Here is a 14,504-nt window from a genome sequence, read left to right as displayed (position 1 = left end):
GTAATGCTGGCCCAGGCAGAGGTTGGGTTTGCTGGAGCCAGGACTGAGCCTGAGAAACCTCAAGGCCTTGATTCATCAACAAGGCTGACCTGGTTGTTTGTTGCTGGACTAGAAACTGACCAATCCAGGTCTAACTGTGATTCAAAATTATAGGACAATTGTATATCTGACTCTACTTAGAGAAGAGAGCTGGGCAACCTTGCGAGAGCAGCTTGTCGGGTCTCCTTTCCTAAAAGTGGCCTGACCACACAGCTAGGAGTGGCAGGACCAAGAGTGAACTCTGGTCAGGGCACTGTTCTCAAAAGTATCTTGAAGTTCTGCTCACCTAGTTTTGGATCAAGGTCTTAGCCTTTGGAACCAAACATTTGAACTCAATCCCACTACCCAACTGAAATTCTTGGGCGTGAAAAATCCTGCTCCAGGGCTTGAGAGCATCTAAACTTTAAGAACTGTAGGAACCCAACAGTTCTTATATGGCTGAGGCTAGGAACGCAAAAGGTCAAGCTATTTGTGGCTACAGCTTGTGGGAGTGTTTATAGTCAGAGAGCTCCACTGACTCAAGAGCCACCCTCCCTGATGACAGGGCAGGGCCTCATGTTAAACAGAAACAGGCACGAAGTAGTGAAACTTGAAAATTTGAGTGACCCCTGCTGAAAGCTTGGTGGTCTGCTATGTCAGCAAAGCTTACCCACCTGAGTCATACTCTGGATCCTGTGTTTGCTGAAGGCTTTGGAAATCATAGAGAAAATACCTCTAAGAACTGTCCTGCTAGAACCTGTTTTGTTTTTTTTTTAAAGAATCATTTAACTTTATTCATTTTAATTTGACCAGAGAGGGAGAGAAAGAGAAAGCAAGCTGCCAGACCCAGGACCCAAATCACAGCTGGCCATGTAGGAGTCCAGCATCCTTCACCATGCCACCTGCTGGGCCCCAGGACCTGGGATTTTAAGAGTATTCAGTTATTTCAACTTGCTCTCAAGGCCAAGCTCCACTGTTCTTCAAGCAGGGCCAAGTCAGTAGTAGAAAGGGAAAATGGAATGCACTGACTGCTCTTCTTGGCTGGGGAATGGGTAGGCCTGGCATGGGCAGAGGTGTGGGAAGTAGTCATGGCCTCAGATAATCCCACAACCTGGGGTTTCTCTCCATCTTGAAAAGCCTCCTTTTTATTAACAGTAAGATTCTCTCCCTCTGTCCTAATTACTTTTAGGGCAGGGTGAAGGATGTATAAAAGTACCTCCAAGAATTTGGGCCCCATCTTTCCTTAAAGATTCTTCAGTACTTCTGGAGGCCCCCAACTAGGCAGTGGCCAGAACCATCCAGCCTGCTGCACTTACTTTGAGGGAAAAGGAGGCCCATGAGTAACCTCTGGTTGCTCATGCCAACTGGACTGAGCTCAAGTCCTTTAAGAAGTACTATCATTTGCTTTTAGAGGTTTATTTATTCATTTTATTTGACCAGAGACAGAGAGAGGGAAAGTAAGAAAGCAAGGCACCAGGTCCAGGACATGAACCGTGGTCACTCATGTGGGGGTGCCCAGCGCCTCAACCACCACGCCACCTGCTAATCCCTAGCATTATCATTTATTGAACTCTTTACACAGGCTAACTGCTCCCCATGATCTCACCCAAGACTCACAATGACCTAGAAGAAAGTTTTTTCTCAACTGTTTCAGAGGAAACCGAGGCTTGCACACTAAGGATCTTGGAGAGAACATGGCTACTAAGCCGTACAGCCTGGACTGGAGCCGTCTGACTCCAAAGCCTGTGCCCAGAACGTCTGCTCCCTCACACCGTTTTGTCCTGTGGACCTCTGTTCGCAACCCCCAAAACATAAAATAACTGCACCCACATTCTCAGTCCTAAAATGTGAGACTTGCTGGATTAATAGCAACACAGCTTAGTTTAAGACATCACACATGATAGCTGGCTGACAAATGCTCGAGGGGCACACGCAACCCCTCTTCAGAGAAAGGAAAAGTTGTCTGGGCTTCCTCAGGTGCATTCAGCCCAGCACACACACACTCACCTCCAGAATCCTCCATACCAGAGCAGGGTCCTGCTCCCGAGGCAAGGGTCACAACATCTCCTTGCATAAACAGGCCCCGATGACAAAGCAGGTGCTCTGCAAGTGTGGAGAACAGATCCATAAAATGTCCAAATAACTGCCCATCTCCCTACTGCCTAAACAGGGTAGTTATTTCAAAATGGTTTGAAATAACCATCAACAGGGTTTCACTTGAAGCTTTTTAAAACAAATTTGTTATAGGATGTACGTGCTTTTTGAAGAGAGCGAGAAAGGGCAAGAGAGGCAAAGTGAGAAATCATCTGTTGCGGGAATGGCCACCCTACAATCCCTTCTCCATCCTATTCTCAGGATTTGGGCACGCACACACAGCACAGATCTGTTTTTAAGCTGCCAGGTCCGGGACTGAAACTGCACAGTTGGCCATGTAAGATCCAGCTGACTGAACCACCACTGACATTAGCTAGCCACACTGGAAGCTTTTCTAAAGTTAAAACACTAATGGGGCCAGCAGATGGGGTAGTGGTTAGGCTGCTGGACTCCCACATGGCCAACCACTGTTTGAGTCATGGACCTGGTAGCTTGAAAACTCACGCATGGTGCACGTGAGTGATCCTCCCAAGATCCTGGGAGAATGGAAAAGGAACTGCAGCATGGCCACCCACCCTGGGGGTGGGGGTGGGGTGTTTACTTCTCACTTTTCCTTCTCACTCTCTCTCTCCAGGGACTGCACAGGCCCTAAGGCAAAAACCTAAAAAAAATAAACACACACACAAAACCACCAAGTTGATATTCAAGATCTTTATTGATTTAACTCTAACAGCAACCATTGGTGAGAATTTAATTTTTTCCCTAATTTCCCAACGCCTGCTGGTTTGGAAGGACAGTGAAAAAACAGGAATTGATCATGGAATCACACAGGACTGCCTCAGTGCCCTCTGCTATCCATCCGCAACAGGAGCCTTGGCTGAGTCAAGGCAGCTATTGTTGATAACAGCAAAATGGACGGGAGTGGGGAGATGTGAAAAACAAGGAAAGTGCTGGCAGTCTCCACTGTTCCATTCAGAATGGGTGGAATCGGGCCATTGGTGGCACTAAGACAGGGAAGGGCTGTTTTTAATAGTGTATTTTAAAGATGCTTAAAATGGACACCTGAATATGAGTGTCCTCTGGGTTCAAGACATCTTTAAGGCTTACCCTGGGGTGGCAGAGGGTCTTCTCACTCAGGTGGAAAGGGATGGATGGGCTCCATCAGCAGGTCAAAGAAAGGCACTGGCGCGTGGGCCTCAGTGATCTGGAGAAGACACTCGGAGGGAGCTACTGATAGACTGCATGATGGACAGTTCTGTGCTAATGCTCCTCCCCCTCTCCTCTGGTAAACATTACCCCTGGCTTGACCTTTTTTCTTAAAGATTACGATGGAGGAGAGGGATCACTGGGGCAAGAATATGCTGTGCTAGATTTGTAGAATTCTCTAGATTTGAAGTATCCAGGAATTTTTGGTTTTAAAGCACCAGCAAGAGCTCTCTCTGGGTATCTCAATGTGGCCAAACGGCTATCAAGAACTGCAGCGACTCTGCCAGCCTCTCACCTTAGACAGGAGGCAGAGTGAGTTTAAATGCCCTGGGAAATGTGCTTCCTGTCGGTAATATTTCTCACTAGGCATCTATGACATGTCTGGTCTGCCAGGACTACAGGTGGAGGGTAGCAAGCAAAGAGAAACCACAGACCACTTGACTCAAAAGACTTCTAAACCCTAAGCCTTGTCAAAAGGCTTCCAGGACCAGCCTAAGGAAAACAATTTAAATTCCAAGTGTGGGAAAGGTGTGTAAATGATTAACCAGAAAAACAAGTTACATACCAAACATCCGTTCAGTCTTCAGTTAGACATTTCTGTGACCTAGCCTCAAGAAAACCCCACTCGTAAACTAGAAAACCATTACTAGAAGAGGAAATGCCCCTAGCACAAAAGCATTCTAAATAACTGTGACCCAACTGCATCAAGACCTGATAGCATTTATTAAAAGCTGAGAAATAAAAATGATTAACTGGGGTGGTGGTGGTGGTGGTGGTGTGTGTGACTATACCCCCCTCAAGTGCCCTCCCATAGAAATGTTTCTTTAAAACAAATACTACTCCCTTCCAGATGTTACAGGGAAGTGATTGGTTTAAGGATTAGTAAATAGCTGCTCAAATTCATGCAGTTCAGAAAACAGGTCAAGAAGGTAAAGTTCTGAACCAGAGACAGTGGGGCCTCCTCTGAAGGGGGATACAGAGGGCTAAGAGCCCTGGCTTCAAGCAGCTGGTATCTGAAATAAGACCAGAAAGGGACAAGGTCTCTGAGATATTGCTGCTGTGTTGAGCCACTATTTGCCTCCGTTCAAAGCTGGCTCTCTATGTATGCTGGTTGCACAGTGGGCTCTGAGGTGAGACCCACCTACCTAGCAGCTGCATTTGAATGGAAATGAGTGACTTTCATGGGTTTGAACTGGGAAGGTCTGAGAGTCCCAAAGAGCTGGCAACCCAAACAGCAGAACTAACATAAAAAGAAAGACAGGTCATCCATTTGACTTCACCTCAAAAGCAGAAGGAAAAACAAAATTCACTTGAGGGCGCTTTAAAGGTGAGTTCCTTCTGGAAAAAGTCTGTTTTCTGAGAGCTCCCTCAGCTGCAATGCTTCTTATTCAAGAATACTCCAACACAAGCAGGGTTACAAATAAGAAAATGGTTAAGAGGGAGAGTGAAAATCTAAACAATGATTTGCATCTTGAGACGGCTGAAATCTCTAAAGATTTGTTTGGGAATGGGAGCCAGAAATGGATAGCAGACACTAAGAATGCATTGAACTGACAAGCCTCATTTGAGTTTCTCTTGAGGAAGAAGACTGGTTTTAAGAACATATTTCCATCAAGAAGCCCAGGACAAGATGAACATAAAGAAATAACCTGCACACTGTGTTTAAAATAGTCAAGCACAGACGTTTGTAATTTTCAGATGTACCTATTTCAGTGAGAACATGCTTTCTGGGTGAGAGACCCAACCCAAGTCTGTCTGAAGCCAGAGTAGCTGGAAAGACCAGATACCAAGCACTGACTGGCTGGAACTTGGCTTCTTGATACTATCAGCTACTTCACCCTGAATCTGAACTACTTTCTGTTTCAACCTCGTAATTTTCTTCCTGTAGTTCAGACTCCCCACTTTGATTAAGATAGTTTTAGTGGTTGCTTGAGGTGAGGTCCCAGAGCTCATGTGAGGAGTGACAGGTGTTCAGAGATCCTGAGGCTATGGCCAGCCACGCCACCCAGAAGAAAGTGCTACCCAGTAACTGCCAAGGTCCCAGTGAAGGCTCAGGTTGTGGTTGCCAGTGAAGTTGAGCACCAAGAGGACCCATAGTTCTTCCCAGGGCCAACCCTTCCTTGCACAGTGGCAGACACCTTTCCCCAGCCTGCAACTCTCCAGGGAATGGCAGCCACGAAAGCAATCCTCTGACAGCTCCTCCTGAGATCAATCCAGGGAATAAAATACAGAAAACATTGGAAACATTCCAAGTGGACATTGAGATGGTTCTTCAAGGAAAGAGAGTTTCAAAATGAACATCAATGTTTCTGTCAAGAGCATTCAGGAATTTGAGCATATTTGTAAACCCCAGCAAAAGCAAAGGGTCTGTATACTCTTAGCAGCTTCTGACTGCATCAGGATGGGAAATGGAAGGGTAGAGTCAAGGAACAAGAAGCAATCCTAGCCAGTATATTCAACAGCTACAAAAGGCTTTTCAACAATCAAGAATGGTGCATAGCTGCAGAATGAATGCATTCAAGATTTTATTTGAGGAATTACTGAACAGGGTTGAGGAACTGGAGAATCATGGAAATCGTTCTCCTGGTATTTAGAAAAGAAATGGTTGTGTTGCAAGCAGAACTTACGAAGCAAATTTATCAAGTGGTGGTCAGTGCTAAGCTTTCTCTCCACTCCCTGCTGCTCCAAATGATCATAGAAGTTCCTGAGTAGTGATGATGTACTCATCAAACTAGCTACATGAAACTAACATGGCTTAACAATGCTAGGTTAAATTAGTGCAAGTTCTTTGTGTACTCGTGTGTTAAAGGCAAGGTCCTCTCTCTGTTAAACCCCAAGAAAGCGTTATGAAGTTATGTGAGTAGCAGCTGTTTTGGAGGTTCCTGCCCCCTGGGAGCAATGGTGCCTTTTTCCCCCCCATCACTGTCGTGGAAAGTTTAGCAATAGAGGATTTAACTTTACGATTGTTTTAGTGATTCAGCTGAAAGGCCCCAATTATTTTTCTTTGCCAATTCCTGGCTAAAGGAGAACAGTGGTAAATAAGTCATAGAGATACCAAGTCTAGAATTTGCAGTTAAGCACCCTTGAGCTGCTGGTAATCAGGCAAATGTACAGGTGTTATATATATCCTGGCCATTTCTACAGTCCCTCTGAAAATGAGCAGGTAGCTTTGGGAGAAGGGGAGGAAAGCTGGTCTCCTATCCCATTTTGGTGATGCGCACCTTAGAGAATTGTTTAGGTTAGCGATCTCTCAGCTCATCTAGATTACACCTACCTTCCTGTTGACTTGGGTTCATCCCGTTCGGGGTATGTAGTCTTAAGATATGTCTGTAAACTTGTTGTTAGTGCTCCATTCAAAATGGGAGGGTGGCGGTGGTAGTGGCTGTGGTGTAATTCCTCTCTCCTCAAGTATAGGCTGGGTTTAGTGGCTTGCTGCCTAAGGCCAGAAAATGAAGTGGTGGTGTGTGCTTTTGGACTACACCATAAAAGGCACTGCAGTTTTCTCTTTGCCCTGCCACCTCTCTGGGAGCAGTGGCTTGGGGAAAGCCAGAGACAGTGGGGTGAGTACACCCATCCTACCCTATGGAGAGACCCACATGGGGAGAAGTTGGGGCATCCTGCCAACAGTTACAAAGAGGGAGTGCAGCCACAGATTCTCCAGATGGCTACGGCACCTGCCCACATCTTGATTACAACTCAACGAGACCCTGTGCAGCAACCATCCTGGGAGGCTGTTTTCCAATCCCTGACCTACAGAAACTGGCAGATAATGTTTGTTATTTTAATATACTGAACTCAGGAGGGGTTGGTGGTGGTAATTTGTTAGGAGGCAATAAATAATACAGGTAGGACACATTCTTGGCTTGGAAGCTCAATACCTAGATGCCAGCTTCTCTCTACCTGTGCTCCTGAGAATGCTGCACCCATCTGAAGTGGATGTGGGAAGTGATGACCCACATTATTAAGGCAGAGCCCTGACAAAATATCTTGCTGCTGGAATTCAGAGGGAGGCCACTTCCCAGTAAACTGTCCCCAGAAGTACAGAAACAGTTTTTTCATGAAAAGAAAAGTATGCATACTGGGTTGTTGGAAAAGTCATGATGTATTTTTCCTATGTTTCTGAAAGGTCAGTTATTTATATAAAGAACAAGATCAATCCATGATATACTGCCCTTTTTGTCCAAAACCTTCTACCATCTTTCAGTGAGTTTCATAATTCCTTGTTCATAGAAGGACCTGTCTTTATTGGTGAAAAACAGAACAGGGTGCTGATTTATACCCTCATCTGAATTGAACATTGTACCATGCAAGGAGTTTTGAAGAGAGCAAAACAAGTGGAAGTCTGACAGCACCAGCACAAGGTCAGGTGAGTATGATGGGTATGTTAACACATCCCATCTAAGCTCTAATCATTTTTGACAGGTGATCAAACTTGTGTGTGATCTTGTCTTATCATGATGGATTCGAACAGACGCTGTGGGTCTGTCTCGTCTAGCATTGGCAGCTGGCAGGCAGCCTTGCAGATCTTAGCCAGAGTAAATTTGACTCTCCGCACCTCACGTTTGTTCCGAAGCCTATCCTTGCCGATCAGCTTCAGCTCTTGGTCGAGGTGAGATTTCTCAATAGGTCTTTGTGGGGTCATATAGGTCTTGCGACAAACCCAGCTCTGGGCTACTAGCATGTTGGTTCCCCTTGCCTGTCTGAGCCTACACCTACCCAAACCCCGGCACTGAGAAAGAGCTAAACAATCCACTTGTCATCATCAGTTATCAGTCGCTTTAAAAAAGGATCGTTTTCTCATGTTTAACGAGCACATCACAGATGTTTATACACACCGTCAAATGAACTTTGGTTTCATGAGGAAGCCAAATATCAAGCTTGTTTACATATCCCGGCTTCTTCAGGTGGTTGCAAACGCCTGAATGACGGATGTTCAATGTTTCTGCCATCTCTTGTGTCGCATCACATGGATTTGACTAGATCAATGCCTTTATTTTATTGTCATCAACCTCCTCCCTGACCAAGGAGTGTCACTGAGATAAAAATCACCAACACAGAAATTTGTGAACCATTGTTGGCACTGACGTTCTTGTAGAGCATCATCACCGTAAGTTTTCCATAAGCCTGACTTGAATCTTCCCTTCACAGAAGTAAAACCGTAAAATATGGTGAAAATGCAGAGTTTGGTCTTTCATCTTCAACTTGTAAAATGTCTAAAAATCAGCCAAATCACTCAATTTTTTTTAGAATGAAGCTAGAACTGTCAGCTGTCAAATGACGTAGCAGTAACACATATACGAATGACTCTAGGACTTCCAAAAATGAACTAGTGCCATCTGTTGCAAAAATGTGTCATGCCTTTGCCGACAACCCAATAAATGGTCACTAAGAACCACGTCACTAAAATGGTAACCTACCCTCCCCAAGAAAATGCCAAGATACATTATTCATTTAGGGCTTCACCTGTGAGGTCTCTTCCAAATGCTCAGAGGTAAATCACCTACTGGACTCTGGCTTGCTGTGAAAACAATTCTATGAGGTAACAGCAGATCTTGGAAGTTTCTCTTTTGCCATGTGACATTATTTTTAAAACTCTGATTTATGGAGGTCAGAGTCTCAGTACTGGTGGCCTCCAGGAAAGAACTGTACCAAGCAGTAGTCTCAGTAGAGGGGTGATGGATCAGGCAGCTGCTGTACCTAACAGCTGAGACACCTGAGAAATACTAGAACACATCCTCCTGTTAGGAGGCGTGCACAGATTCCCCAAGATGACAGGAAAGTAGACATTTTGATACTACTCAAGCTCTTCTGTTTAAAATCCACCCCCTACTGTTCCAGTGAGGGGGTCAAGTTCTCATCCACACAATAAAGATCAAGGAGTATTCTCTTCTGTTCACTGATTGACTACCTGCTGGTTGGAGTCAGGTTCCCAGGATGCCCAGGCCATATACAAAGACTAGAAAAGCATCATTCCCCAAGAATCAAGCTCCCCAGGGTACAAAGAAGTCCTAAGGTCCTGAGCAAGCATCTATGCAAATTAGAGCACAACTTAACTTTTTCCAAGAGTACGTAAAGCGAAATTTGGAGTTTAATTAAAATCAGAACAGGGGTACATTAAACAAACAAACAAAGAATAGTTTTGATTATCAATTTTTGAGACTCACAGCATTCCCAAAACACTGGAGATCCAGCTTATTCCTGAGAGACATCAACCATCAAAAAAGGTTTTCACTCTTTGAACTATTCACATTTTATAGCAAAAACAGAACAAAGTTCCACAGATATCCTTCCTCTCTTCTTTCTAAAATGTATTCACAAACCAGGTCTTATCATAGTTCAAAAGAAAAACAAACAGCTTTCTTTCTCAGCCAGTTGGCCTGTTACTCTCACCTCGGGTTCTGATCTCTTAGTAAGAGGGTTCAGGGCCTCAAATCCAATCAGAAATTCCCATGATACAGTTACGACTTTGTCTACAAGGGAGTGGATGCATTCATTCATGTGGCGAGTCACTCTCCTGGAATTACTGTGCCAGTCAATAGTCCCTGGAGACTGGGATGGAGAAGAGGGAATATGAAAAAGCAAAGGGGTAATGGAGAAGAATGAACAACCCATAGCAAGGCAAATGGTCCAGTTTTACAAATCACCCACTATAGACTCCAAACACACACACCCAGATGAATGGGGGAAGGACAGAGCTCAGAAGGGACTGGGGGAGACAAGAATAGTGACACAGAACAGACTCATCTATGAACAGTTCTCATCTTCCGAACACTGGAAGATGTTTAAAAAGTTGCTGTTCAAAATTGTACTGAAAACATATCTAAAAATAGGTCTGTAGTCTTTAAAAATAAAAGGCCACTCCTCAGAGGAGTGACAGATATTATCAGATACCAACGTTTGAAGTATCTTTGCTGTATATTTGAAAAATGGCCTGGCAGAGAACAGGGAAAGAAAAGGAGGAGATGGAGGGAGGCAGGAAAGAAAAGAAAGGGAAAATTCAGAGTGCAATGGGGAAGGCAAGAAAACTGGGAGGAACAGATTTTTAACTCCATGCTTATCTATCCCAGCAGCCAAATAAACCAGATCCACAAAGGAAAAAAAATGTAGTTCTTGTCTAAGAACACTCTGAAAGTCCATTTTAGACAAAAAATAAGAAACTGTAATGGGAGACAACAAATAGCATGTGTTCATGGGATTAGGAAAAAAAAATACTGAGACTGGGTGCTCAAATGGGCCCGTGTCCCACAGAGGTCATTTTTAGGCATTATTTGGCAGATACTATGCTCCAGCCTCATCTAGCAAGCGAAGGCCTAAGTGCCCCTGTTACTTGGTATGGATCTGCCCCAGGAGCACACAAAATCACTTGGTATCTCAGAGTACAGGAGGACTCTGCCAGCAACAGATGTGAGTAGGGAGAAATGGAAAAGCAATGAATAGCTGGTTACTGAGGGCTCCCTTCTTTGCAGAGAACTTAAAAATACCTGCACAAACGCGCTAAGTGAAGGAAGGGGAAGATGAATGCTATTATTAAAAACAGAAGACTTTCCTCCCAGAGGAAAAGGGGAAGCAAACCTCAAAATGGTATCATGGGGTCATGCTACTAGAGTTGCATAAACGGTGCTCTGTCCCTGAGGACAGACACCGCAAGGTAAAAGGGAAAGCAGCGTTCTGTCATTTCCCCCAGATGGTTTTAAAGACCCTGAATGTGGGCTCTTGCAGCACTGAACTATGGGGGAGATACGAGACAAGGAGAGCAGAGGGTAAGGAACGAAAATAACGTTGACTGCACCGAACCTCTGCCTCCCTTCCCCAGCCTTGCCAGCCAGGCGCCTGCTGTAGGTTAACGTTTGATTTGAGAAACATTTGAGGGGTGTGGTTCTCAATAGAAAAATGACCAGGAAAGTCAGTTTGTTTTCCTCTACAGGCTGCTTAGCTTTGCAGAAATACACCAAGGCCCTTCAATCAATCTGTCTAACAGGGAAGGGGACAGGAGAAAGGGGTTTGATGAAGCTCAGCTTCCCATCATTTGGCACCCGGAGGAAGGGGGGCGGTGGAGACTGCAATGGGTACTACAGGTACGGCCTCTTCTGTCTTCACTGTTGATCCTATTGGCCAAATCAGGTGCACACAGGGTCGAGCACTGCTGCTTTTCTTCTAACCCTTGCAGGAGAGTCAGATGTCCATCTCAAACTGAGCATCATCCCCTAGTCAGGATGAACAAAGGAAAAGTTCAGCACAAAAAGGAAAAGTAGAACAGTTTTAGCTGTCACTCCCTCTATACAACAACCAGAAAGCCATTCACATGTCCCACTCTCTGATGACTTAAAACAATTATTCTGCTTTGCTTTGGATGGTCTTTTTAACCTGAAGAAAGAAGGGCAGTCGCATCACTTTTTGGGAAGAAAAAAAAAAAGAACACAAATAATACTTCCCTAGTGTCTCTTTGTCTACAGGTTGACCCGAGCAGATCCTGGGGAGCTCTTTGCCATCTCTCAGTTGTGCAAATTCTTCCAGAGGTTTTGAATGTTGTTTCTTCTCTAAAGCAACACTGTCTACTAAAAATGTATCTGGAATTTGAGAGAGCAGAACACTGGCTCCAGACTAGGGGTCCAGGTACGACCCCTGAGGTATATTTTAGGTGCTGGCCATTTCCAACTCATGACTTGACTTCTACGGAGATAAAGGGGGCAAATGTGTGTGAATGTATGTAGGGAGGATATTTATGTAAATTTGGGGTCTTCTGAAAAGTCATGACCCATCTTTGCATAGAAAAATACATCTTGACTTTTCTGGCAACCCAATACTCTAGGCAGTTCTAGAAAACAGAGAAAACAAAGCATATGGCTCTTCCCCACACCATAAAAACGGCATTCTTCTTATAGAAAAGAATTATTACCTGAAAATGATGAAAATGAGGGATATGAAATCTTATTTCTGTGTGTGTGTGTGTGTGTGTGTGTATGTATGTGTGTGTGTGTGATCCCTAGTCCAGTAAATCCTTACAGCAAGGTTCAAAGAGTTATCTTGAGATTTACCATTCCCTGATTTTGGTTTCCCCCGCTAATTACATCAGGTTTATGATTTTGAACTCAGGGTTTCCTGAGCATTTCAATAATCCTTCAGTGGGGGAGGGGAAACCTTAGAGACATGTAACTGAATCAGCACCCTACAACTGACTGACATTCAAATTCCCAGAGCCAACCTCTTCCTCAACACCGGAATTCTCTTACCAACTGCATGCTTCCTGTCATGATTGTTCAAGTTGTTCAAATTGTTAACTTCTACTTTGGAGTCTTCAATTAAGGTGCCAGGGCTAGTGACTCCTGGGATATTGGGCAGATGGCAGGGTGGGGTCTGAGCCATGGGAGAATTGCGACGATCCAACAGAAACTTTCGATCATAAATGATTCGGGTTCCTGGAAATAAGGGTTAAAAAGAGTTTGAAAGAAATTGAGAGGCTATCAACAGATAATATTATTCAGGAGCTTAGTTTAAATCCCATCTAATGCTAACCCTTAAGAATTTTACAATTCAGGGGCTGGCAGGTGGCATGGTGGTTAAGGGCACTCAAATCTCACATGGCCAACCATGGTTTGAGTCCTGGACCTGAGAGCTTGCTTGCTTTCTCTCTCGTGTGTGCTCTGCCTCTCTGCAGTCTAAACAAATATAAAACTAAATAGTTAAATAAAATAATTCTTTTTTTTGGGAGAGGTTTTTGCTCTAGGGGGCATGCACTCGCCAGACAGAGAGAGACAGAGAGACAGAAAGCAAGAAATCATCCCCCAGGGGGGATGGCCACGCCGCAATCCCTTCTCCTCCATTCTCCTCTCGGGATCTTGGGCACGCACGCACACGCACCCGGCGTGAGTTTAAGCCACCGGGTCCGGGACTCGAACCACGGTCGACTACATGGGAGTCCAGTGACATAGCCATTACGCTAACTGCTGGTCCCAATAAAATTTTACAGTTCAAACCAAAAAGGTAAACTCTAGCCTCCCTGCCTGTAAACAGGTTCCTCTATCATCTGGAATGCCCCTTCTCTCTCTTCTGTCAGAGAAATGACTGTTCATCCTTCAGGACTCAGCTCCATTAGCGCTTTGTTTACAAAGCCCAGCTCCCCAACCCCTGCATATATCTTACTCAACACACATCACCTGCTACAGGTCTCCTGTTTATGATGCCTACCTGTGCCTCTCTAGAGACCTTAAGCTTCTTCTTTCTTAAATTTTTAAAAAAATTTTTTTTTTTTCGAGAGGTTTTTGCTATAGGGCACATGCACTCACCAGACAGAGAGACAGAAAGCAAAAAATCACCCCTCGGGGAGATAACCATGGTGCAATCCTTTCTCCTCCATTCTCTCAGGATCTTAGGCAGGCACGCACACACACGCACCCGGCCTGAGTTTAAGCCACCAGGTCTGGGACTCGAACCGCGCGGTCAACTACATGGGAATCCAGTGACATCGTCATTACGCCAACCGCTGTTCCCAAGAGTACTTGAGCTTCTTAAACCAGGGCCATCTTATTTATATCTGACCTAAATCCTAACATTCAGATATTCAAAAACAAATTTGTTTTAATGAAAAAGTAAACAAGTATGTGAAAGAATAGACAGACATCTTTCAGTTAAAAGCTTTCCAAAGAAGCACTGCAAAGGACATTCTTTCTGGACAGAGCTGTAGCAGAAGTTAGAACTGGAGGCAGCTCTCTATTCTATGAAACAATCTGCTTACCAGTAAGTGGTCCCTGAATGTTTAAAAAAATCACTAAAGTTCTAAAGCGTATACTTTACCTGATAAATGGTAACAAAAACCTGCTGCTTAAAAATGGCCAAGAGGTACATTAAATGGTGCTCAAATTACCAATTAGAGAAACGTAAATCAAAACTACAATGAGCTGGGACCAGCAGTTAGTGTAATGGCTATGTCACTGGACTTCCACGTAGTCAACCATGGTTCATGTCCCGAACCAGTGGCTTAAAACTCACACCGGGGGAAATAGCAGTTAGCGTAATGGCTATGTCGCTGGACTCCCACGTAGTCGACCGCGGTTCGCGTCCCGGACCCGGTGGCTTGAAACTCACGCCGGGCGCGTGTGCGTGCGTGCCCAAGATCCTGAGAGGAGAATGGAGAAGAAGGGATTGCGGTGTAGCCATCCCACCTGGGGGGGGATTTCTCCCTTTCTGCC

General features: G+C 44.7%; 1 protein-coding gene across 1 annotated transcript in view; it reads right to left on the bottom strand.

The window, feature by feature from the left end:
- Window positions 1-9,384: 9,384 nt before the first annotated feature.
- EIF4EBP2 (eukaryotic translation initiation factor 4E binding protein 2) overlaps window positions 9,385-14,504 on the bottom strand; it is a gene marked incomplete at its 5' end in the record, with an annotated part of 21,442 nt that continues 16,322 nt past the window's right edge. Inside the window, 2 exons of the mRNA XM_006166261.3 lie at window positions 9,385-11,522; window positions 12,549-12,734. Of these exons, the coding sequence (XP_006166323.1) occupies window positions 11,491-11,522; window positions 12,549-12,734 (218 nt within the window). The remainder of the gene's footprint in view (window positions 11,523-12,548; window positions 12,735-14,504) is intronic.

Source organism: Tupaia chinensis, unplaced genomic scaffold, assembly GCF_000334495.1.
Source record: "Tupaia chinensis unplaced genomic scaffold, TupChi_1.0 Scaffold144215_1, whole genome shotgun sequence".
Classification (NCBI taxonomy): domain Eukaryota; kingdom Metazoa; phylum Chordata; class Mammalia; order Scandentia; family Tupaiidae; genus Tupaia; species Tupaia belangeri.
Note: the sequence above shows the minus strand (reverse complement) of the source record. Positions and strands in the feature narration are given on the sequence as shown.